This window comes from Mytilus edulis, chromosome 5 (assembly GCF_963676685.1).
Source record: "Mytilus edulis chromosome 5, xbMytEdul2.2, whole genome shotgun sequence".
NCBI lineage: Eukaryota > Metazoa > Mollusca > Bivalvia > Mytilida > Mytilidae > Mytilus > Mytilus edulis.
This window is the reverse complement of record NC_092348.1, coordinates 12,870,060-12,896,408: the sequence shown is the minus strand read 5'-3', so window position 1 is coordinate 12,896,408 and position 26,349 is coordinate 12,870,060. Positions and strand designations below refer to the sequence as shown.

Sequence of the window (26,349 nt, the reverse complement as noted above, 5' to 3'; positions counted from 1 at the left end):
TTAGCTTGTTTGGATATAAAATTATTTTACACAAGGCTAATACGCCAGCTTTCTTTTGAAGATATATAAATTCGGCATCATTAAAATCGTTGTTTTTTTAATCTTGCTTTGCTTTTGTTATGTGTTTCTGCTCATTACGCAGACTTTATTTTATTCTAAACTAGCCAACAAACAATTTTGCAGAACCTGCAAAGAGTGGTAAAATTACACTCAGCAACATCCTTTGACCGACTTATAACAACTGCTTCACTTAAACTTGGATAAGAAATTAGATAACACAAGTATTCGAGTAATATATTAAAAAAAAGTGTGTGGTACTCATACGTTTCTGCAGCGTTATAGTTAAATGTACTTTTCTCTCCAATTTGTGCTAATTTTATTTTGAAATAATATATTATTATAATTCAGACTTTCATAACACGGAACATTACTATCTTAATCATCATTTTATATTTGTAACAGGTCAATACACTGTTTGTCATATTTATTTTAAGACTACAAAAAAAGAAGAAATTGTTGTATAGTCTGGTGAAAGTTATTTTCTGTTGTCAAAATCATAAAAACTAGCAGAATAATAGAAAAGCTTCAGTGCAATGTATAAGAAAGAGTGGTCGAGTCGATGATGTATGTCACGTTTTAACAATGACATTTTACACACCAGATCAATACAAGACACCGTACAGTAGTAAAAGAATGCAATTGAAGAGTCCTAACTGTTGATTAAATACAAAACTACACATGATAAAACAAAACCACTGTCTAGCTAATGAATACATGTATCATATAAAAGTGAGAGGTAGCATAAATGCCAAAAAGACAACTCTTAACCAGATCAAATGAAATAGAATTTAACAACTATAGTTCATCGTATGGCATTCAACAATGCACAAAACCCCTACCAGTCAGCTATAAATGGCATTGCAATGACAAATGTAAAAACAAATAAAACGAGAAAACTTACGAGCTTATTTATGTTAAATAAAAACCATGAACGAAATACAATTATGATATACAACAGCAAACTTCAACCACTGATTTACAGGCTCCTGACAAGAAATAGACACATACATGTATAAAACATGTTAAAGGAAAGTCACGGCAATACTAGAAAATCCTTGATATATCTCATATATCTCTTATTTTTTCCTATGTGGACAAATTAAAGTCCAGTGTGGTTCATCATAAACTTTAAGACTGATTTGTCAATCATCTTTGAACCTTGTTAAATATCTAGCTATATATAGACACACCCAAAACAAGTGTTTACAAGTTGAAATCAAAATGATTTGTGTTATATTCACAAATGGATTGGAATTACGATGCTACTGTTAGTTTATGCAATTTCTATAGCCTTAAGCTTCTTTACAAACGTCATATATAATTTATTCATTTGGACATGGTGTTTCAATTAACAGTTTCACAAACAATGATATAGGATTAATAAAGTGTAACCAGATGATAATTTAAAAAAAAGGTTCTATTTGTCAGCACAATCGTAAAAAATAATTTGCTGTAAAATTGAATTTTATATAGCATAATTTGACATTCTAGGAACTTTTTTCTTTTTGATGAGTGTTATAACGCAGACTAGGAAGAAAGCAACTATGATAACAGCTCCAATGCTTATTCCCACCAAGACCGCAATACTGAGGCCGTCTGTGTTTTCATCATCAAACCAGTATTGGTCATTAAGTATAGAAACGCTTATGATATTTGACAAATCGCCGGTATTGTTTTGATCATCAACTGCTCTTACTGCTATATAATATGTTGTGTTTGTTTGGATGTTTGGTATTCGAAAAACGAAAGACTCGGTTTCACCAGGTTCTTTCGGAATTATTCCAGCAGTAATGGTTTGCTGGCGTCCAGGGTCTGTTTTCAATTTTTGAAACTTATCAGAATATCGAATGTCGTAACTAGATGCTGCAAAATAAAAATTCATAAATTGCATGTTACTTTGTTCAGTGATATTTGCATATTACATATTTGGATTACGAATAATTGTCTCTTGTATTTCTGTATCTTTATCTTGATATATGTGTGTTTTATAGTAGACTGTTATGGTCTTTGGTCGTCTTTAGTTAATTGTAATGGCAATATTAATTTATTTTTCGATTATGTAACTTGATCATCCTGTCGGTATTTTCCGTCTCTCAATATGAAATTTGACGTACTTATAATTAATATATACAACTTTTCATGTACTTTTTTCTTTTTCATTCTGTTTGATTGTGTAATGCAGTACAGTTCCGAAAATGGTATTTCTTACAAAGTATTTGATGGACATCTGGGACTTGTTTCTTGATAAATCAATAATATTTCATGCAAATTAAAACGTCATTTGTTAAATTGCTTGCCTGCTACAGTCATGATATGTTGATATTATCCAACATAGACGTCAGTTTTCCAAAAACAGACATTCTGGATCATAACCAGTTCCTGGTTGAAATATTAGTGAGATATGCACGATGTTTTATACATAGTTTTGCTCTCCAACGTCGTACTACATTTTTCTTTCCGCTTTATTTATTCGAGCTTCACTGGTGAGTCTCTGGTAGATAAAACACGCGTCCAGCGAATAACATTTTAATCCTTGTATGGTATAAAAGAGGGACGAAAGATACCAAAGGGAAATTCAAACTCACAAATCCAAAACAAACTGACAACGCCATGGCCAAAAACGAAAAAGACAAACAGAAAAACAATAGCACACACGACACAACACAGAAAACCAAAGAATAAACAACACGAACCCCTCCAAAAACTAGGGGTATTCGTAAGTTCATGCAATTGTAGTTTTGCTACTGGGCGGATAAATGTTGCGTGAGTTTGACGTATGATAAAGAACAGTTTTTAAGGTGCTTATTCTTTGTTCTTGCTTTTGTTTATGACAAATTAGTAAGTGAATTCTATTAATAATATGAAAGTTTATATTCTTTTTCTATCATTCCATGTTCTCTGAAAGGTTAAAAAGTGCGTATACCAGGTAAAGTGTGTCACCTGTCATGTTGCCTATGTCAAATAAAATCCCGGTTAACCCGGTATTTATGTATTGTCATAAACAAGGAAATGAGAAGACGATGGTGTTTGATAAAAAAAAAAGGAAAGATACTTGGACATGGTAGTGAACTCAATCTTAGTTTATTACTACAATCCCCTTTCGAATGTATGTCATACACATTGACAAATACTACACACAGATGTTCACTATTTCTTATATCAATCTATATTATTGGTGACAATTTACCATTTCCTTTATCTAAATCGTCGCCGACTGCATACCATGTTATGGTATATATGTTGTCTTCGTTACTGATATTGGTTAACTGTAGAGTTAAAATTGGGGATGGTGGGATCAAATCAATATTTTTATCGAGAAGTGTATAATTTTTCACAGTTATTTCTCTAGCAAGAGCAACTCTCATGAATGGACTAATAGATTGCTCTTCAAAATCATCTGCAATAAAAAAAAAAATAAACAAGTAATACTGCGAATTAATGCTCACTGATGATACCCCCGTCCAAATAGTTGACGGTAAACAGGAATTTGTTAAGTGATGAATCTGAAAACGCATCACAATGTTAAGTTGGCTCTTATAAACACAAAAATCCTTGTAATGTAGTTTCAGAGCAAAAAATGTGACGAAAGTTAACTTGAATGTCACTTGTAAAATGATGTAAGTGTTCTGTAAAAAGGAAGTTGTTGAGTGATGAATCTGAAAACGCATCGTATAGTTGTCTCATATAAACCAAATTTTAAAAATATTTGTGATGTAGTTCCTGAGAAATATGCGACGAAACGTATTCATGCGATGGACGAACGGATGAACAGCTGCATTGGTGAATGGACGGACGGATTGCCGGACGAACGGACAGACAGAGGTAAAACTTGATACCCCAATTTTTTTAAATCGGGGGTACAATTATATTTTTTTCTCATATAATTGGCTTCAATAAAAATTTACCATATAACCCAAACTGCTGACCTTCATGAGAGGTGTGCAAAAAAATCACAAATAGAGGGGCGAAAGATACCAGAGTGACAGTCAAACTCATAGACTGACATCTCCATGGCTAAAAAGAGAAGGACAAATAGACAAACAATAGTACACAAGAAACAAAATAGAAAATTAAAGACTAAGCAACACGAACCCCACCAAAAACTAGGGATGATCTCAGGGGTTGAAGTCATAAAACTTTTCTCAGTGCTTGGAGCACAAAAATCATGCTCGAAACACCAAATCCTGTATTTTGATTGGTTGATTCTCGAGTCTGAGTACAAAAATCTTGCTCGAAAGTTTTATGACCGTGAGACCAGGTCCATTTTTTTTTAAATCAAATGGAAGATTCTTTTTATTTTTTAGCACCGAACATTCTGAGATCCTGTACTTTTCCACAGTTCCACAATTCTTTATATGTTTAGATTGTTTTTGTTGGTATTACCGTACACGTATACCCTTAAAACTTTGCATTTCAATTGTAATGGAAATTTGGCAAAACGTTTAGGAATTTTTGGTCCTCAATGCTCTTCAACTTCGTCCTCCATTTCGACCTTATGAACTTTTTTTAATTCGAGCGTCACTGATGAGTCTTTTGTAGTCGAAACGCGCATCTGGCGCATATACAAAATATCAATCATGGCATCTATGATGAGTTTATAAACTACTAGATCTGGTAATTTTATTAATTGCCACAATGATGTATGCCAACTTCATTTCAGGGATCTATACAATATTTTTTTACAAAATATTTTCTTGAATGTTTCAAGTTTGTTAAAACTCTACCCTTTAATTGCATTATAAATAAAAAAACAAAATGCTGTAAACAGTGTATATAAAGTGCGAATCCAGCTAGTTCATTTTTACTGTTATATGCGGATATGTCTATTGTAGAATAAAGGATCTTGGGAAAACTGTATTTGTTTACGTTTTGAAAATATCAAGTTAAGTGATTTGAAGGTAAGTTTTAACATATTTGCATTGTGATATGTCTTTATAATATACAAACATAGCATTAAAGTTCAAATAAGTGTTATAAAAGCATCATAATATAGCATATCGATTATTGAAAGCGATCCATTTTAACTATAGATGCGATGAATTATCACTGTTAGTGCAGTCATTATTAATGTAGAATTTCCAAAGATGCGAGGAATTTTTATTGTAGAATTATGTGATAAATGCACTTGCAACAAATGAAAAAACTTAAATGATGAGTTTAGGATTTATGATACATGTATTTTCAAATTGAAATACAAACTCCTCATTCATTCTTCATCAAATATATAGCTTTTCAAACTTGTAACAAAAGCGATTCTCAAAATGTCATATTGTATTCTTCAGATTACGTTTCTCCTTGATTTTAACCAAAATTTAGAAGATATTTTTATATTTTTTTGCAGTTTAAAGATTGATATGGCGGAGTTTAGGTGCAGTCTGTGTAAAATTGGGACATTTTCAAAACTGAAGTAAGGGAGATAACCATTGCATACTGCAAACAAAAGGCTGCTGAAAGTAAAAATGAAATTAAACATTTAGAAAATAAGTTAAAATTCTTAAATGAAAAATCAAGTAATTCTCAACATCTTAAAAAAGAAATAAATAATGTAGAAAACAATTTACAAAATTTATATGTAAAAGAAACTAGAGGTGCACAAATTAGATCCCGAGTTAGATGGGCAGAGGAAGGGGAAAAAAACACAAAATATTTTTTGGGTCTTGAAAAATCAAGACAAACCAAGAAAACCACTTCCGCCCTTAGAAATGACCATGGTAATATTGTTACAGACGCGTCGGATATTCTTATTCTAGGGAAAAATTACTACCAAAATTTGTATAAAAGTACTAAACCGGACCCTTCAGAAATAAAAAATTATATAAGTCAAACAAAGATAGATCACTCACTATCCATTAGTGACAGTGAACTATTGGGGGGCAACCTAACATTAGAAGAATGTACAAATGCTATATTTAACATGAAACTAAATAAATCCCCTAGACTAGATGGTCTCAGTGTAGAATTTTATCGAACATTTTGGTCATACCTAAAAGAATCTGCAGTGAAAGTATTTAATACATGTTATGAAAAAGAAGAAATGACAACTCTCCAAAAAATAGGTGTTATCTCCTTATTATATAAAAAAAAATGATCCATTATCATAAGATAACTACAGGCCAATCACTTTATTAAATGTAGACACTAAGCTTATGGCCTATGCCTTAGCGCAAAGATTAAAGATGGTGTTGTCCAAAATTATTCATAGCGATCAGAATGGATATATAAAAAATCGGTACATAGGTTTTAACATTCGCCAGATTCAAGATATTATAGACTTCTCAGAAAAATTTAATATAGATGGGGTTTTATTGTTCATAGACTTTTCCAAAGCCTTTGATTCTTTAGAATGGCCCTTCATGTATGAATCTCTACTAAAATTTGGAATACCACACTCCTTCTTAAAATGGGTTAAAACGTTATACAATGATACTAAAGGATGCCTGTCTAATAACGGCTGGATTTCAGAAACCTACAGTCTTCACCGTGGTATAAAACAAGGATGTCCGTTAAGTTCTCTTATTTTTGTTATGGCAGTTGAAATCCTGGCCTGTAGAGTAAGACAAGATTCAAACATTAAAAGGTTTCAAATTAAACTTGATGAAAAAACGCACAGTTTAAAAATTTCCCAATTGGCTGATGACACAACACTCTTTCTCAGTTCAAAAAATGAAATACACCAAGCATTAAACCTAATAGAAATATTTGGAACACTTTCTGGTTTGAAACTGAATAAATCTAAAACAGAAGGTATATGGTTAGGTAGACTTAAACATTGTAAAGAAAAAATTGAAAATATACACTGGAGCAAAGAACCAATTAAAAGTCTAGGTGTTTACTTTGGATTAGATAAAAGTGAATGTGACAAATTAAATATTGAAAAAACAATGAAACAGACAAAAAAATTTATACTTGATTGGGAAAAAAGAAATTTAACCATGATAGGACGAATAACAGTTGTTAAGTCGCTTATTTTACCTAATCTTACTTTTTTGGCTTCGGTTGTTTCAATACCCCAAATGTACATAAAAGATTTTAAAAAACTTGTTTATAATTTTATATGGAATAATAAACAAGAAAAGGTAAAACGTTCAACACTCACCAAAGATTACACAAATGGAGGTCTAAAAATGACAGACATTGATTGCTTCTTAAATGCACTAAATATTTCATGGGTTAAACGATTAACGGCAAAAGAATTTGCTAATTGGAAAGTCATTCCAACATATTATTTCAATAAATTTGGTAAAAACAACCTTATATTTCATATGATGCCTGACAACATAAAATCATTACCTAATTTAAGTAATGTTCTACCCACATTTTACTTGAACATATTAAAGAGCTGGTATGAAGCATATAATACACCAACAAGTAATACACCTATCATAAATTTTAGAAATATTAGGCAGCAAATGTTGTGGGGTAATAAAAATATAAAATTTAAAGGAAAATGTTTAGTTTACCCAAATTGGATAAAAGATGGTATTATTTTCATTAATGATATAATTGACCAAAAAGGGCACATATCACAAAAACTTATATTGGAGAAACTAACCTCAAAAACCGATTGGATCTCAGAACTTTTAAAATTGAAAAATTGTATTCCAAAAGAATGGGTTAGTACATTAAAATCTGACAAATCTTTGAAAACTTCTGTAAAAACAAAATTAAACTTGTCCTTGATTGTTAACAAAAAAACAGAACTAATTGAAAACATGTCATCCAAAGATATATATAACTATTTAAATAACAAAAATGAGGAGAGACCACTAGGGTTCTCCAAATGGAAAAACATCTTCAATCTAGAATCAATCACTCCAATAAATAATGTGCTTCAATTTACTTTTACCTATTTAATTAATAACAAATATAAAATGTTAAGATGGAAATTACTCCATTTCATCCTACCATGTAAACAATTATTACTACAATGGCACATACAAGAAAAAAGTATGTGTGACTTGTGTAATGTGACTGAAGATTACGAACACTTTTTTCTCAAATGTCAATTCTTTCATGAATTTTGGAAGAAAATATATGTACTTGCAAGCAAAATCAAAATTGGGTCACATATTTTTAATTTTAAAACTTTAGTACTGGGCTATAAAATACATGATCCTATGTATAATGATATAAATCTCTTCCTTACTGTCTTATTATATTCAATTCATAAAAGCACTCACATATCAAATTATAAACAAAAAGACATAGACGCTTATACAGTTTTCAGAAATGAATTTTTAAACACATACGAAATTAACATATATATTAATGCTAAAAACAGCAAATTTTTAAATGATGTAAAAAGATACATATGATCATGAATAGCTAGATACAATATATTTTTTTATGTATAGAATTTGTGTAGCAAAAGTTGACAATATATCTGAGCACGTGGTAATATACCAAAACAGCATGCTTTGTGAAATGTACAGAATTTTGTCTCAAAATACTTTTATACACACTTTATCACTTAATCAAATGAATTTCCAACTACAACGTCGAAACTTACCACATGTAATTTTTAACTAAAGTTTAAGTTGTTCGTGTGTATCAATAAAACATATAAATTAATCCGGACAATTGATCAACAAGCTTCAACGGTTTTCATCAATAAGGTTAAAGGTCAACGATCATAAAGTTTTAATCTTTAGAAACAAAACCGGACAAAACTGTACACTTTCCGTAATTATGAAACAATATAGTTTGTAAAATGTATGTAATAACCATGAACTGTAAAACTAACAAACTATGATCTTATATATTAATTCACTGAATAAATTCCCTGGTTATCCAGTGACTAATTCACAGGGATACTCGGCCAACTGCTGTAGGTCGAGTAATTTGTTACAACAGCAAAGAAAAGTGCAATAAAGACATTATTTTATTAAAAAAAAAAAAAAAAAAAAAAATTGAGACGAGTACATTTGAGGACGTTATCTACCATGCAATACATACGCATGCGAACACAGAAATATGCATCTTGAAACGCAATGGTGACAGAAAAGTTTATAAACGATCAACTTTCCCGGTTGTACCTGAAGTGGAGCATAAGAAAGGAAAAATTGTACTCACAAATAATGAAAAACAAACCATCAACGTTGTTGATTTAGATGAGCACCTGGTTTTACCGGCCAATAAATCTAAAACAGATACTATTAGTAAGAACAAGGACGAAAACCAAGAGCCACAAAAGACAATTGAAGAATGTTCTCAAACAGAAGATATCAATGAAGATTTAGTATCTATTGACACAAAGAATCTCGGAAAGATTGAAAAGCAATTCCTTATAGATATTTCACCATTCATACCGATGGCATTACAATATTTGCATGAGAATAACCAGCTGGCTGTGTGGTTTATTTTGTTTAAATGTTTAGCAAATAGAACTTTTCCATTGGACAACATAGCATATAACCTGTTTCTAGATGTTGTAAATTGGTTTGCATGTGATGATGCCTGTGGTATGCGGTACTCAGATACTGTGAAGCGATTTTGAGCCTTATATGAATTTCGTATGTGACAATGAGACAACTCTCCATCCGAGTCACAATTTATATAAGTAGACCATTATACGTCAAAATACGGTCTTCAACATGGAGTCTTGGCTAACATCGAACAGCAAGTTATAAAGGGCTCCAGTGTAAAACCTTTCAAACGGGAAAACAAAGGTTCAATCTATATCAAGATGTACGTAATTAGTGGTGAAGTGTCATGGAAATGGATAAAAAAATAAGGATAAAGATCCCTATACGATTTATAAGAAACTAAATGGAATACATTTGAAATAAATGTTATTTCTATTGAATTTATTAGAGTGTTTTAAAACCAAACTTTCCTCCGTAAGTTAAATTTTATCAAATCTTTCTCTTACTTTATCTATTGTTTGAGCAAGTCGGCTAAATTAAGGCTTTACAGCTAATTTCCTAATGCATGTAAAGCAAAACTTTGGTTGGAATGCTTGCTTTGTTTGTATAATTGTTTATACAAACTTTGTAAATAAGATTGACATTTTTAAACAAAACGAATAGGCATAGTTTAACCTGTATTTTTAATATTTGAATTAAATTGGGTGTTATCATAATGATTATCCAATGAAAAAAGCAAGCAAGTCAACTAAAGTCTTGCTCTACATGCTTAAAGAAATGAGATGTAATAGATAAAAATAAAAAAATTATACAGTGAAAATGCACCGCATATACAATAATAATGATTCGCTCCACAGTGAAAATGAAAGCATAGTATCATTATTCGACAGTAAACATGACTAGCATTACGAAATCATCATAGTGGAATTTAGTTAAATATGAAGAAACTGAATGACAAAACATATTCTACGTTATACAACTTTAATAATTGTATTAAAATGAATATTTTTTACTGCAACAACATCTTACCTGTTAGTTATAAAGCACCTGCACGATCTGTTCGTGAAATGTCCTAAATATTCACCTATTTTGGTATATATTTCACAGCTGGATGGCTTTAGGCGCGATAAAACCCCGCTCGCATCTCTTACTTTGTTTTATTAGTATTATATATTTCTGAACATAAACATTTTAACTAATTTTCTTCATTTTCTTCAAAAATTAAAAAAAGTTCGTCTGTTTATTTATCATTCTACATCAGACATTTATTGCATATACAGTAAAAATGATATTTTAGGATCCGCACTTTACATACACTGGTAAACGTTTCTTCAAATAGATAATATCTCTATATATAGTTAAAAAAAAACAAGTAACTCAAACATGCAAAGTAGCTTATTTTTTGCCTCGAAGTGCTGTTATATATATACACATGATGCTTAGAACGAAATTGCCAATATACATATTGTATCAGTTTTAATAAAATACGGAAAGTAAAAAACAACAAACCAGTAAACTTTGTTCCAGGTGCCCTTGTTACTTCCACAACAACTTTTGCAGAGTATCCTTCTGCTATAACTTTGATACTTAGGCGACCGTTAGCACTCAATTCATTTGGTAGAATATAACAAGAGTATATACCATCATTCAATGAGATGTCAGCACCTAAAATGTTAAAATGTATATACATACGCATATTTGATTTTAGTATCCTACCTCATTTGAAAAGCAGCTGTCAGAATAAAGAATGCTGCACTTCTTAGAGAGTCTTTTTTAAAAACAGTGAAAGATGACCTAGATTTAAAGCTGGAAAAGAGGTATATAGTGGCAATACACAGGCTGAGGTCGTACAAACCTGAAGTACCACCAGTGATTGTTAAAGTGGTGAATAGTGAGCTAAAAACAGCAATTATGAGAAAAAAGAAACAAATGAAGAACCATGTGAAATGTATGATGACATTACCATCAGAAATAGAGATCTCCTGAAGGGACTACGACACCATAAAGACATTTAGGTAGCATACTATTACAATGGAGCTGTATTTGTGACGACAAACGATGGGCTCCGAATCATTTTTGACATTTTTGATGATACAAGCTACAGAATTGAATATGAAAGAACCAAAGATGTGAACAACGAAAATGGTGAAAGTTAAATATCTTCAACTTTAACTGTGAAACTATTGGTATAAAAATTTCAATAGTACATTTTTGTCTTAAATATGATATATCATTATTATATGGGTTTTTTTGTTTTTTATTTCTATTATATCATGTCTATACTTAAACAAATAGTTTGTGTTTAATTTTAAACCAATCTTTAATCTAAAACGCTAGATTGATTTTAAATAGACTATTTTCACATAAAATATACAATATGTGTATATAACAAATAACGATTTTTTGTTAAGTATCGATGATCAAATTTTTTTTGGAAACCATGTTAATGGAAATAAGAGGTAAAACTATAGCATTTAGTTGTTACAAGAACAGAACAGAGAGGGACAAAGTAGAAATTTTTACAAAAGAGATTCAAAGGGCAGAAGAAAATATTAATAGCAATACTGACTTCCAGAGTCTTGAGGGAAAAACAAGAGCTTAAGGACATTAGAGGGAAAAAATAAAGAGGGAGTGTACTAAGATCCAAGGCAATATGGATCTCAGAAGGTGAAAAACCTAGAAAATATTTTTGTAATTTGGAATCTAGAAATTTTACGAATAAAATTATCCCTAAAGTACAAAAAGATGATGGAGAAATGATTAATAATCAAAAAGATATTCTCAAAGAGGTTAAATCTTTTTATCAAGAGTTGTACTCAAAAAAAATATTGTTAAAGATAAGATTAAGAATTTTGATACTGTTTTTGATAAATACAATGTTAACAAATTAAAAAATGAGGAGTCAGATAATCTAGAGGGTTCAATCTGTCTACATGAGGCATCAAATGTTTTAAAAGCAATGAAAAATGATAAAAGTCCAGGATCATCAGGTTTTACAGCTGAATTTTTCAAAGTTTTTTGGGGGGAAATTGGTCCATTTGTTATAAGATCCATAAATTATGGTTTTGAAAAAGGTCAACTCTCCATTACACAGAGGCAAGGTATAATTACATGTCTACCTAAAGGAGACAAACTACGACAGTTTCTTAAAAACTGGAGACCAATTACTCTCCTTAATACTTCTTTTAAAATTGCATCAGGGGTTATTGCTAATCGATTTATACAAGTTTTGGGATTAATTTGATTGATCCTGATCAAACTGGCTTTGTTCTAGGTCGATTTATAGGAGAAAACACAAGATTGTTATATGACTTGATGCAAATAGCAGAAGAAAAAACCTACCAGGACTTGTAGACTTCGAAAAAGCTTCCAATTCACTATCATGGGATTTTCTACAAGAAGTATTAATTTTTTTTCAATTTTGAACAATCTATTCGTAATTGGGTGAGAATTTAACATTGAACGGGGTGAACAAGGCGATACGCTTTCTCCTTATTTGTTTATATTGTGTGCCGAAATACTAGCTACTAAGCTTCGCAACAATAAGAAAATAAAAGGGTTAAAATCTGTTAGTATTGAAAATAAATTGTCTCAATTTGCTGCTGATACTGCTATCATTTTAGATGGATCTGAGGAATCTCTAATGGAAAGCATGAAAGACCTTTATTATTTTTGGGAAATCTCAGGTTTAAAAATTAACTACTGTAAAACCCAGGTTTTATGGATTGGCAGTATGATAAACAGTCAGAATGAACTTTGTACTAGCTTAAACTTATCATGGGGTAAACATAATTTTTCGTACCTTGGAATAGACTTTGATGTAGATTTATTAAAGATGATACGATTAAATTATGATAAAAAAATATTGGAGATTGAATCTCTTTTAAAGCAATGGAGCAAGAGAAACTTAACTCCAATTGGGCGTATAAGAGTGGTTAAAACATTGGCATTACCAAAGCTTATCCATCTGTTTTCATCATTGCCAAATCCAGACTCCAGATTTATTCAAAAACTTGATAACTTGTTTTATAGTTTTGTTTGGCAAAAACCAGTTTGTAAAGTTAAGAGAGAAACATTAGTGAAAGATTATCTTGAAGGGGGTCTAAAAATGACAAGTTTGAAACCTTTCATAAAATCACTGAAATGTACATGGGTTAGAATGTTGAATAATAATAAAACAAATTACAGGAAACTCTTGCTTTCTATGAAATTGATTTTGATTTATTAGAAAATACAGGTGTCAAAAACATAGAAAAAAGTATGAATGTATGCACAAATCCATTTTGGAAAGATGTTTTGAGTGCCTGGAAAGAAGTTGTTGCATTAAATATTGAATATACATGGGAATATATTTTGAATATGCCTTTATGGTTTAATGAGAAAATTAAAATAGAAAATGATGTTGTTTTCTACAAAGACTGGTATGACAAAGGTGTACACATTGTAAATGATTAATTAGATGAAGCTGGAGAATTTCTTGTGTTCAACAGTATTCACAGTATTTGTTAAAAATGCTGCATCTCCAATTAAGAACTGTTACCCAAGCATTCCTAATATTATCAAGATTTTTTTAAACATAAAAAAGGTTCTAAAGATGTGTACTTCATATTGAGAAAAAAATCTTACCGAACCAACAAATAAAAAGAAAATTATGGAAAAGTTTGGTGTCACTAATGATGAAATGAAACTCATATATACACTTCCATTTAAAACTACTACAAATAGTAGAGCACAGTGGTTCCAATACCGGATAAACCACTTAGTTTTGACTACTAATTATTTCCTGGAAAAGATAAAACTTGTACACAGTCCTCTTTGTACTTTTTGTAATATACAACCAGAAACCATTATACACTTATTGTGGGAATGTGAAGTTGTACAAATTTTGTTAGAAAATTTTGATAGATGGACTTCACCTACAGCACACATAACACTAAACTATAATTGTAAGACTTTTGTATTTGGTGTTTTTGATGTTAGAAACTGTACTGTACAAAATAAGATATTACTCTGTATTAAGTATTATATTTATTCAAGTCGATGTTTGAAAAAAGTTCTATCACTTCAGGCAATCAAACATAAGTTAAATGATCTGTACTGTACTGAAAACACTGTAGCTATTTACAAACAAAACCAAGAACAGTTTGAGAGAGAATGGAATAGCTGGCTCTTTCTGTGTTTATACTGAAAACAATCACACAAATACAGGAGACTTTTGTTTTTTAAATTTGATAATTTAACCTATAAATCTGGCTCTTTACTTTCCATCTTTTTTTAATCAGAAACCATATAATAGCAGTAATTTATAGAGCAAACCGCAGATGGCCAATTCTTCTTTTTTTTTCCTAAAAACTTCAAACTTGTATTTTGGGGTTTTTTTGTTGGGTTTTTTTGTCAAATTTTTGATTTTTTTTCTTATATATTTTTCTCTATCAAATTTTTTTTCCTTCAAAATTTTACTATAGAAATAAAACAAAACATAGACAAATTAGTTGCAGCAGAAAACTGAAACTGTTCTTAAGAATTAGTAATTGTAAGAATTGTTAAAATTAGCTTAATTATAATTATCTGACATTGTATTATCTGCATTGTAAAGAATAATTTATATACCTATGTATATTATCATGATTATGCATTATGTGTTTTGATAAAATAAAATAAATATAATAAAAAGAATGCTGCACTTATTAATTTTTGTGTTTTACTGCGATCAAAGTCACTTCTCCGTCATTTGGTCTTTATTGAAAAGAGAGTTATATCGTTTGCAATAGTACAACATCTTATTTATTTAGTATCACGATGTTGTGTCAGTCATCACCAGAGAGGTGTCTTTTTCATTTGATTTATAACATCCAAACTAATATGATCGACTTTAAAACGCACATACACTCATATATATACACACATTTAAATACGGTTACCTATAGCGTTGTCTTTCAATACAGTATTGAAACTATCTCCAATTTCATTCTCAATAACAGCCATGACTGTTGCATTGGTTACTGGCAGTGATCCTTTGTATACAGCTGCATATAACGGAAAGAGGAGACTTGCACTGTATTGTATTTCTGGCTCTGTATTCAAAACGTTTACTTGTAGAACAGCTTGTTTTGATGACACAGGTTTTGAAAAGATGCTTAGTGTACCAGATATATCATGTGTTGTAGAAGAGAGAAATACATCATAGTTTCCAATCTAAAAAATATGGAGGTTTATGTAGTGAATTTTGCAATAAAACCGTCACAGTACAGTCTTGAACAGTGCATAGTAACCATAAACCTTGACCTTTTTACCATGCATGTTATATAAGCAGGGTTAAGTGATTAATATTCCAGTTCATACAACCATATTAAGCAGTAAGTTTTATTCAAAGATCAATAATTGTATATGTAACTTTTGTATAGATTGATATGCAAAAAGTAGAATAACAAAAAAAAATCCGCAGAAAAATTAAAAAGAGAAGTCCGTTATCAAAAGGCAAAATGAAAACCTCAAACACGGAAAACAATTGTATAACAACTGCCATATTCATGACTTGGTATAGACATGCTCACATGTAGAACATGGTGAATTAGTCCTAATTGTATAGCTTGCTAAACCTCTCACTTGTATGGTAGTAGCAAACAATTAAAAAATAGTTATTATTGTAAATATTTTTCTGATATCATTTGAATGCTCATTGCATCGTTGATAGATAAAGGAAAAAACATATCAAGAAGCAAACAAAAATTACACAAATATTTTAAGAATTGCTAAGGTGTATTTTTTTTTCTGAATTTTTACAAAATAAAAGCATTGGTAGCACAGTATTTTGAAATTGACGTCTTTGAAAAAAACGATAGTAAATTGTGTACTTTAAGTTATCTAGATATATATTCACCTTATTTACAAAACAATAAAAAAAAATCAACGTGTTAAGTGAAAACAATACAGGTACAGTGTACATCATGGTTGCATACCTGTGCGATACCTGGAATCTTGACGTAAATCACACTATTATCTCCTGCAGTGCCTATTTTGGTAAAAGTCATTTCTGAATGTTTTATTGTCAAATTAACATCCCTCACTACATGTGTCGTTAATTGAACGATGGTGTCTCTGCCAATGGTATCATCAATGACAAAATTTGTTTCAAATACTTGGTGTGTCGAAATGTCAGCATGTACAGTTTTTATCTAAAAATAAATACTAATTAGACATTGAACAAAACAATAAAAGATCAGTTAAATCATAGATATTGACTAAAACAAATAGTTCGTTTCAGGTGTTTTACTATTTCCTAGATTGAAGATGCATACAATTATTTCAGTCAGAATTTTTATCCGTTGCATACAGACAAAACTCTTATAATAATATTCAGTTTGAGTAATAAACAGACAGTACTACATGAACTATTAATTCTTTGCACATATTAAATCAACAAGAATCAGACAATTAGTGTATTCCTGTTCAAACCACAGCTGATTTAGATTGAAATGTGATAAATATAAACAGCTTTTTGTTCATAATATATATTACATGGATATAATCCTACTTATGATTTTTTTTTTAGATAGGAGCAAGCAACTGCTTTTTTATTATTTTCATTTCAACTATTTAAAAATGTGTTGAAGAAAAATGGAACAAGATTTTTTAATAGGAAGATGTGGTATGAGTGCCAATGAAAGAACTCTCCATCCAAATAACAATTCATAAAAGGAAACCATGATTTTTCAATGTACTGCCTTCTTCACGGAGCCTTGGCTCAACCGAAAAACAAGCTAAAAAGGGCTCCAAAATTACTAGTGTAAAACCATTTAAACGGGAAAACCAACGGTCGTATCTATATAAAAAAAAACGAGAAACGAGAAACACGTATAAATAACATATACAAACGTCAACTACTGTACATCTGATTCCTTACTTAGGACAGGTGCAAACATTTGCAGGGGGATGAAACAGTTAAACCTTTGGTACCAAACATTATCCCTTTTTCTGAAACAATAGTATAACATCACAACATAGAAAAACACACGATAAAATATCAATTGGAAGACTAATCTCATCAAACAACGTAAGTTAACACACTATGAACGAATAAATTTTATCTGCCTTACCTATGTTTCTATCTTATTTAAATCTGTTTTGTACCAAAGAATAACTTGTGGTGGAAATTCAATTTTTTCCAAAGTGAAAGACAGGAGAAAGACAGAAATGTATATGGCAGGCTATTGTACAGTGAGTCATAATTTTTCAAAACTAGTCTATATATGCGCTTGAATTTTTACTTGATAACATCTTTGTTCGCTTTGGAGATTCCGTATATATCGTCAAGTTATTGGCATTCCAATGGGGACTAACTGTGCACCACTTATTGCGGACCTGTTTTTGTATTGTAATGAGTCATAATTTATGAATAAAATTAGCAAAGACCCATCGAAACAACATTTGATACAAAAATTTAACAATTCTTTCAGATATTTGGATGATATATTAGCTCTCAATAATAACGACTTCAGTATGTATACTAAAGAAATTTATCCTGATGAACTTACTTTAAATAAAGCTAATATTAACAATGACCACTGCCCTTTCCTCGATCTTGATATCTATATCAATAACGGGAAGCTTAATACAAAAAATTATGATAAAAGAGATCATTTTTCATTTCCTATCGTTAATTACCCAGTTTTAGATGATGACGTTCCCTTGTCACCATCTTATGGTGTTTATATATCTCAACTTGTACGATTCGCTCGTGTATGTAACAACGTATTAGATTTTAGCGATATCACAAACTAGTCAAAACATATACTAAATTTTATCATCGATATAAGGAAATAATTCGTAAATATAACTCATCATGCAGACATCTAATACGTTCAGGTATTTCACATTCAATCTTTTATGGTAATATTCTTTACAAAGCACAAAAATGTCAGTATTCATCACAAAAGCTTACAAAACCTTTAAACAGACTTATTAAGAAGGGATATAGTTACGATACTGTTGTCAGGTCGTTAAAGATTGCATATTTTGGTTTTAATATTGATTCACTTATAGGGTCTTTGCATCGGAACTAAACATATTTATTTAAAAAACAGTTGTTGGCATGACACGGGTTATGTTCTTCTCATATATTTTATGAAAGTATGATACTAAACCCCTAACGGGAGGGATTGTGCCTGATATTCATATGATGAAGACATAATCTTTCAATCAGTTTAATTGAGGTCTGGAGCTGGCATGTCAGTTAACTGCTAGTAGTCTGTTGTTATTTATGTATTATTGTCATTTTATTTATTTTCTTTTGTTACATTTTTTGACATCGGACTCGGACTTCTCTTGAACTGAATTTTAATGTGCGTATTGTTATGCGTTTACTTTTCTACATTGGCTAGAGGTATATGGAGAGGGTTGAGATCTCATAAACATGTTTAACCCCGCCGCAATTTTTCGCCTGTCCCAAGTCAGGAGCCTCTTGCCTTTGTTAGTCTTGTAAGATTTTTAATTTTAGTTTCTTGTGTATAATTCGGACTTTTGTATGACGTCCATTATCACTGTACTAGTATACATATTTTAAAGGGGCCAGATGAAGAACGCCTACGGGTGTGGGAATTTCTCGCTACATTGAAGACCCATTGGTGGCCTTCGTCTGTTGTCTGCTCTATGGTCGGGTTGTTGTCGCTTTGACACACTCCCCATTTCCTTTCTCAATTTTATATTCAATGATATTGACTCGAGAACACATATGTTTAATAACAACAAACAAAAAATCTATACCAATTGGACCTGCTTTCATACAATAACTGCCCTTGAATTTTTACTAAATAACATTTTTGTTCGATATGGTAATTCGCATATTTGTTAAGTTATCGGAATTCCAATGGAGACTCACTGTACACTTATTGTGGACCTGTTTCTGTATTGTTATGAGTTACGAATTATGATTCAAATTTAAAAAGACCCATCGACGCATTATCTGATACAAAAACGTAATAACATTTTAAGATATTTGGGTGATATATTGGCTCTCAATAACGATATCTTCAGTTAGTACTGTTGATTTATTATATTTCGTTGGAAACCAATTTTCATGGGGTTCGTTGATACAGGTGAACCACGATTTCAAATGTTCAGCGAATAACAAACTTTGTATGGACTTTGTTTGGTATAGATAGGCAAAACAACGAAATCAAATATCCACGAAAATGCAAGTTTTCCTCAATCCACGAAAAGTGATACCCACGAAAATAAATGAATCCACAGTACACTATAGAGATTTATAATGGCTTAAGTTCTACAAAAGTAATACTATCAATGAACAAGTAAGGGTTGAGATCTCATTAAACATGTTTAACTCCGCTGCATTTTTGTACCTGTCCCAAGTCATGAGTCTCTGGCTTTTGATAGTCTATTGAGATTTTTAGTTTAAGTTAATTGATGGTCTTGATGTATAGATTTTTCGTACTGATGTTGTTTATCATCTTGTGTTTTATAGTTCTTTCATTTGTCTTTGTTCTATTATTAATATTACTTTTACTGTTGAATGGTTTCATGTGATATCCGTTTCACGTGGCTCGGTACTTATACATCTCGTCAATGTGTTTGTATTGGCTTTCATTATTTTTTTGTGGTTTGTTTTGTATTTGCGACTTTTTGTATTTCTTTTGTTAAATTGTTAAACGATGATGACTGATGTACCCATATTTTGACTATTATATTTATTGTGTCTGTTTATTTAACGCATCAATGTGAAAATATCGGAAATTGATGAGACTGTCATTAAAGTGAGAGGGTTAGCGCTATAGAACCAGGTTTAATCCACCATTTTCTACATTTGAAAATGCCTGTACCAAGTCAGGAATATGACAGTTCTTGTCCATTCGTTTTTTGATGCGTTTTGTTATTTGATTTTGCCATGTCATTATGGACTTTCCCAATTGATCTTCCTCTAAGTTCAGTATTTTTGTGATTTTATTTTTATTTTTTATATGTTTTAGAACTAAGTAAGATGTTCATTTTCACTGAACTGGTACACATATTTGTAAAGGAGACAGCCGAGGCCCGCCTCCGGGTGTGGGATTTTCTCGCTGTGTGTCAGACCCTTCGGCTGTATCCTGTTCTTTGGTCGGGTTGTTGTTTTTGACACATTCCCCAATTCCATTCGTAATTATTTACATGGACTAATGCTTACACGTATAATTTTATCTTTTGAAGATTCTGTAAAAGGTTCAATCAAGGCATCAATTAAGGAGGTTGAATCAACTGTTTCACTTGAATAGAAATAACTGGAGCCTCCTGTAATTTTTGAAATATTATTCAATTTTTCATCAGCCGAGCTTCCAATTGCCAGCGTGTGTATCACGATTCCCTTTTCCGTCAAATTTGGAAGGACTTCTTCTGTATATGGTGGTTCATTTTCCTCTCCGTCAGTGGCTAAATAAATGACCGATCCAGTCACATTGTTCAAAGTCAAAAGCTCCTATAATCATTCATAATAAACAATATTCAATTAAATACATTTTAACAAAAAAAATATATTTAAAAATAATGCTTTATATCGTTTTCATAAACAATCAGAAACTTGCATTTATCATATTTTCTCAAGTTTAAAGAGGGGTGAATACCAGAGGGACATTCAAAAGTAATATTTTAAAAACTTAAAAGAATTTTTTTTATTAAAGATACAATTGTTACAGTTAAGTTTTATATGAACTACAATACTCAAGACCTTCAGCTAAGGTTAAATGAAAGACCTTTTACCGGTATACTTATCAATGGCGTTTCTATTTAAACAACAACCCAATTGGCTGTTTTGATACACAACTAAAAACAAAATAATTGTAATCCTAGTTGAATCCGCCACTAAAAATTCAAAATGCCTCATCAAATTAACATATATTGTTTTTAGTTTCCATGTCTATTGCTTTAAGTGATTGTTCCTTAACTAGAAATTATTTAATGGCACAATGTTTAGTTAAGATAAGTATTAGTGTTTTCCCGTGTTTCCTTTACTTAGTATCGCGCTTTCATTTAGTTACCGCATCTTTTCATTATATATGTACTTATTTAATTAAAATGTTATTCAATTGGAGTTACCTGATAGCATGTTTCTAAGCCCGCACCTATTGATGTGCCTCCAACCGCTGTGGCCGGTAAACTATAGGCCAAACTATTTCGATCTGATTCTGATGTTATCTTTGTCATTCTTTTAAGCAGGTGACCATTGTCACTGAAACTAGCAATTCCAACATAGCTTTCGTTCGGAAGTATAGTTTTAATAACAGTTGTCAACGCGTCTTTTGCATCGTCAATAAAATTCTGAAAAAAACAACAGCTTGAGGCATATTAAAAAGTATCATAAATACCTTACTATTTTTTGCAGGACATATCAAATTGTAAGGAATGTAAAGTTTATGGCTTGTTATAATCGTTGTTCTTTATTAAACATTCTTTCCAATTTCACCAACGGTATAATGTCTAAAAAAAAGTAAAATCACAAAAATACTGAATGCCGAGAAAAATTCAAAACGGAAAGTCCTTAATCAAACGGCAAAATCAAAAGATGAAACACACCAAACAAATGGATAAAAATTGCTATTTTCCTGACTTGGTACAGGCATTTTCTTATGTAGTAAATGGTGGATTAAACCTGGTTTTAATGCTTTAGTTAAAGTAACAAAAATGTAGTAATCTAATTGGATTTCAAAGTTGTTATCCATATCGTAAACATAAGATAAGCATTGTATGATACCTATTAACTACGATAAGTTCTAATATGTTCATAGCTTTGTATTTTTCTTGAAAATAAACAAGTATATAGATAACAAATTTCCAGCTATAATCAATCAACAAAATTCAAGAAAGATGAAATACGGTAGCTCGATAAACATTTCAAGATCATTAATTACAACGGTGAAACAGAATCATTTATCATGTAATACTATAAAAAATCAAACTTGTATTCAAAACAACACTCCCAAATACTCAAGTATGACACAAGTGTAATGTTCAGTCTGATATATTTGAATATGTAGACAAAAGGTTTTTAAGTTATAGTCCGATAACTTCTCTCTGGCTACATTACTCAGACTTAGTTTTATTAGTTTCAATTATTTATCAACAAATCTCATGCCTTTTTAAATTAAATATTGAGTACAAGAAACTACTAACTTTCATGCTCCCTGAAACATCTATCAATAAGCAAAACCGTCCACTAATTTGCGTTTGCTGGAGAATAATTTCAGGTCTGGTATTAGCTAATGGATTGCCTGGAGATGTTGCTGTGTAGAAAATATAATTTTATTACAGTAATGGTATAAAAAATAAGAAAACAAGCTGAAAAAATCTTGGTCGTGTGAACTGTGATAATTTATAAGGTTTTTTCTTCACTTTGATACCTAAGCCTTATGATATCAAACATTTAAAGTGGGGTTCGTGTTGCTGACTCTTTAGTTTGTTATGTTGTGTCATGTGTACTATTATTTGTCTGTTTGTTTTCGTTCTATGAGTTTGACTGTCCCTCTGGTATCTTTCACTTCTCTTTTCAAGCAGTATCAAACGAGCATATTTTTATCAGCTAGCTTATCATCTAATCAATTAGCAAGACATTAAAAGGCAAGCGACATTGCATTTGAAGAATTTGAAGTTCGTTTGCTGTAGTTAAAAAAAAAACTTCTATGTTCATTCGTATATTATAATACCTTTGTAATCATTGTGATGTTTTATGATGTCCCACGAACTCTGTCCACTGCATCTATCATTTTGCATATTTGGGGCTTCAGCGTTGTGCTTCGTTTTTTCGCCAGTTGAATCGGAATCACAAAATTGAGAAATCTAAATAAAAACATACTTACTTTTATTTTTAGCATTATGACATTTATATTGATGGATGATTGATATAAATAAGAAAATAAAAAACCATAACCTGATAATTCTGCACTTTGATAATTAATAATTTATAGATAAGGAGCACTAAATGATTACATTTTATTGCCATCAAGATAATTCTGAAGTCGGGAATTGTTGAATAACAGCAACATTGTTTACATTTCTGAAGGCTTACACATGAATGTAGACGGAGAGGGCCATTTTTTTTAAGTTTACTTTCCATGTTAGGGTTGTCAACAAAGAAATGTGCTACATTTTCAGAAAGACAAATTTAGGAGACACCATTATCTTGCTTGTTCTATTTCAATATATGAAAATTTGATACATTCATCATCATTATTCTCGTTCTTTCACAACTTCTCAATCGCCATTTACTATAAACTTGGTCAATTTTTTACTTGGACTACTATTGCAAAATGTTAATTTTAGTATCTCATTCCGTATAATTTAATGAATTTCAAGATTATAAATACGTCACAAAAATACGTTACGTTTTGTTCTGCAGTTTACATGTTTTTATTTATTTATGCATGTCTCTGTGTTGAGTGTACTTTTGTCTGCTTGTTATGTAATCCTTTCCCGTAGCATTGTCATTTTAGCAATTTTTTAAACATTGCCATATGATTGGGATGTTTTGCTAGACATAACATCAGATTCAGTCCACCAATTTTTTTTTAATGTTTTGTACCTAGTCAGGAATATAGCAGTTGTTATCAAATAGTCCGTTTCTGTATATGTTGGCGCGGTTGATAATTTTTTGTTGCAGTTCAGTTTTGTTGTTCGTGTTCTAATCAACATCATGTATCACTATAACTTGATATGGGGAATTCTGTGGCAGATGAATAATTTAGTAGTCATGGTCAACCAGTGGCAGTGCACTGGATTTTACCCCGAGTACCTCCGCGCCGACTACGTTTATCCTGAAATTTATTGCTTGCAAAGATTTTTTCTGCGTTCCAATGGCTAGACGGAACTTTTACACTGTATATGTTATAATTAAATATTATATTGTGACTTTTGAATGAAGTATTTAAAGTTTTTTTTATCGTATAACACACCGAGGGGTTTCAGCATTGATAAAATGTAAAGATCTACCGTAGGCATGTCTTTCTGTATGCAATCCTAAAATGTGTTATACGTGTTCTACCTACCACACTCAAATGGAATAATCTTTTCTGATGCGTTCACCTTACGGCTCATTCACAATATGAAATAAAACTGACTAATATCTAGATATAAGTTAAAGTTTAGAAATCTAGTTACAATTTGAAAATAATACTGTAACTGTATAAAGCAAGGTTCACCTGAATTGTTACGGTGTCAAAATAATGTCTCTGTGTAATTGATTGTATCATCTTAGTCTATGAAATGGGATGAATGTTATATATTTTTCAGTTTTTTATGATATTTTCATCGCAAACAAGTAGATTATTTTTCAACAGTTTTTAACGAGCTATTCGTGTTTTGTTTTTTTTTTCTCTTTTGTCTGGAAAAATTTAATTTCAACTGAAAATCAGGATAAGAACTTTTACTTCCTCCTGCCACCCCATTATAAAGTACGTGACTGTCATTTTATATAGAAAAATAAGAAAATTGATGGAGTAAAATCATAGTATGTACTGTGTGACATCCCGACGATGAAAGGCATCAGGCGACTAGCAAAAGCTACATCAATTCAACAAAAAAAAATGCGTTTTCTAAGTGTGTATGTGTTTTTGTTATAAATTGGTGGAAAAGCGTTTAAATTGACGTAAATTAACATTTAGGGGCTATTGTTTTATGTTAAATTTCTTGATAATTCTTGCTAATTTTAAATTTTAATATTTACTTACCGAACTGATGTATGCATGTCCCATCATTGATGCTATTGCTTTCGATCCAGAATTTGGTTGGAAAAAACAGTCCGATTCTGGTTTACCTTTCGAATCTAGTTTACAATTTCTGTTGGAAACATAATTAAACATCTTTCCCTCAATTTCCGTTGTACACCTACAAAAAATCACACTGTTAAAAATATGATTTTATTGATAATACATTTCATCTTATCGTATGTCAACATTAATGGTGTGAGATTTTTACTTAAATTTTTGCTCTTAAGAATTTAGAATATTCAAGGTTCTAATGCAATAAGTTGTAACAACTTTTTTCATTGGCTAAAAGTTACCGTCAAATCCACAGTTGAGCAGGCGTAACTAAGGAGGGACCCACCATTTTGAACTGATTGGATCAACTATTGTCGATTACTGCAATATTATCAAAAATAAAACCATACCTACCTCGAATTCGCTGTTTAAATGTAATGATATCCGAATTTGAATCGCAGAGTTAACGTAATAACCTCCATGTTGTAAGTTTTCATTTTTATGACTTCATGTTCAGCCATGACGTCTTTGCACCAAAATCATTCATGAAGTTTTGAATGTCAAATTTATACATTTAAGAAGTTAGCAATATCATTTAACTCTGCTTTCCGCTATAAAGATGATGTTCTTTCACTAAATAATTCAAAATTTGGTGACTATGTTGACCGCATCTATCCCATCGAACTAGAAATAAGGGATACAACCGATACAGTTCGGCCTCATATCTTGACTTACATCTAGAATTTGACAATGAGGGTCGGTTGAAAACAAAACTTTGCGACAAAAGAGATGATTCCAGCTTTCCAATTTTGAACTTTCCATTTCTAAGTAGCAACATTCCAGTAGCACCTGCATACGAGGTATATGTCTCCCAATTGAAACGATATTCCCGTGCTTGCATTTTCTATCATGATTTTTTTTTTTTGATAGAGGGTTGCTGCTCACAAGGAATCTATCAAACCAAGAGTTCCAAATGTTAAAATTGAAATCATCCCTTCGTTAATTTACGGACACCATCACGAGTTGGTTGACCGTTATGGAATAACCGTTTCTCAAATTATATCGGATATTTTCCTTATGTCGTAACAACAATCCCCTTCCCTTTCATGATTTTGACCTACCGAATTAGACCATTTGACGGATTTGTTATAACTAGAGCAACACGACGGGTGCCACATGTGGAGCAGGAT

General features: G+C 31.1%; 1 protein-coding gene across 1 annotated transcript in view; it reads right to left on the bottom strand.

Annotated features, from left to right (window-relative positions):
* Positions 1-372: 372 nt before the first annotated feature.
* LOC139523002 (calcium-activated chloride channel regulator 4-like) overlaps positions 373-26,349 on the bottom strand; it is a 39,628-nt gene continuing 13,651 nt past the window's right edge. The window contains exons 4-13 of the mRNA XM_071316717.1: positions 25,130-25,286; positions 23,111-23,243; positions 22,581-22,690; positions 21,507-21,728; positions 20,602-20,889; positions 16,385-16,600; positions 15,347-15,620; positions 10,935-11,090; positions 3,248-3,457; positions 373-1,923 (exon numbers count right to left, since the gene is read on the bottom strand). Coding sequence (XP_071172818.1) covers positions 1,526-1,923; positions 3,248-3,457; positions 10,935-11,090; positions 15,347-15,620; positions 16,385-16,600; positions 20,602-20,889; positions 21,507-21,728; positions 22,581-22,690; positions 23,111-23,243; positions 25,130-25,286 — 2,164 coding nt within the window. The 3' untranslated portion in view covers positions 373-1,525. The remainder of the gene's footprint in view (positions 1,924-3,247; positions 3,458-10,934; positions 11,091-15,346; positions 15,621-16,384; positions 16,601-20,601; positions 20,890-21,506; positions 21,729-22,580; positions 22,691-23,110; positions 23,244-25,129; positions 25,287-26,349) is intronic.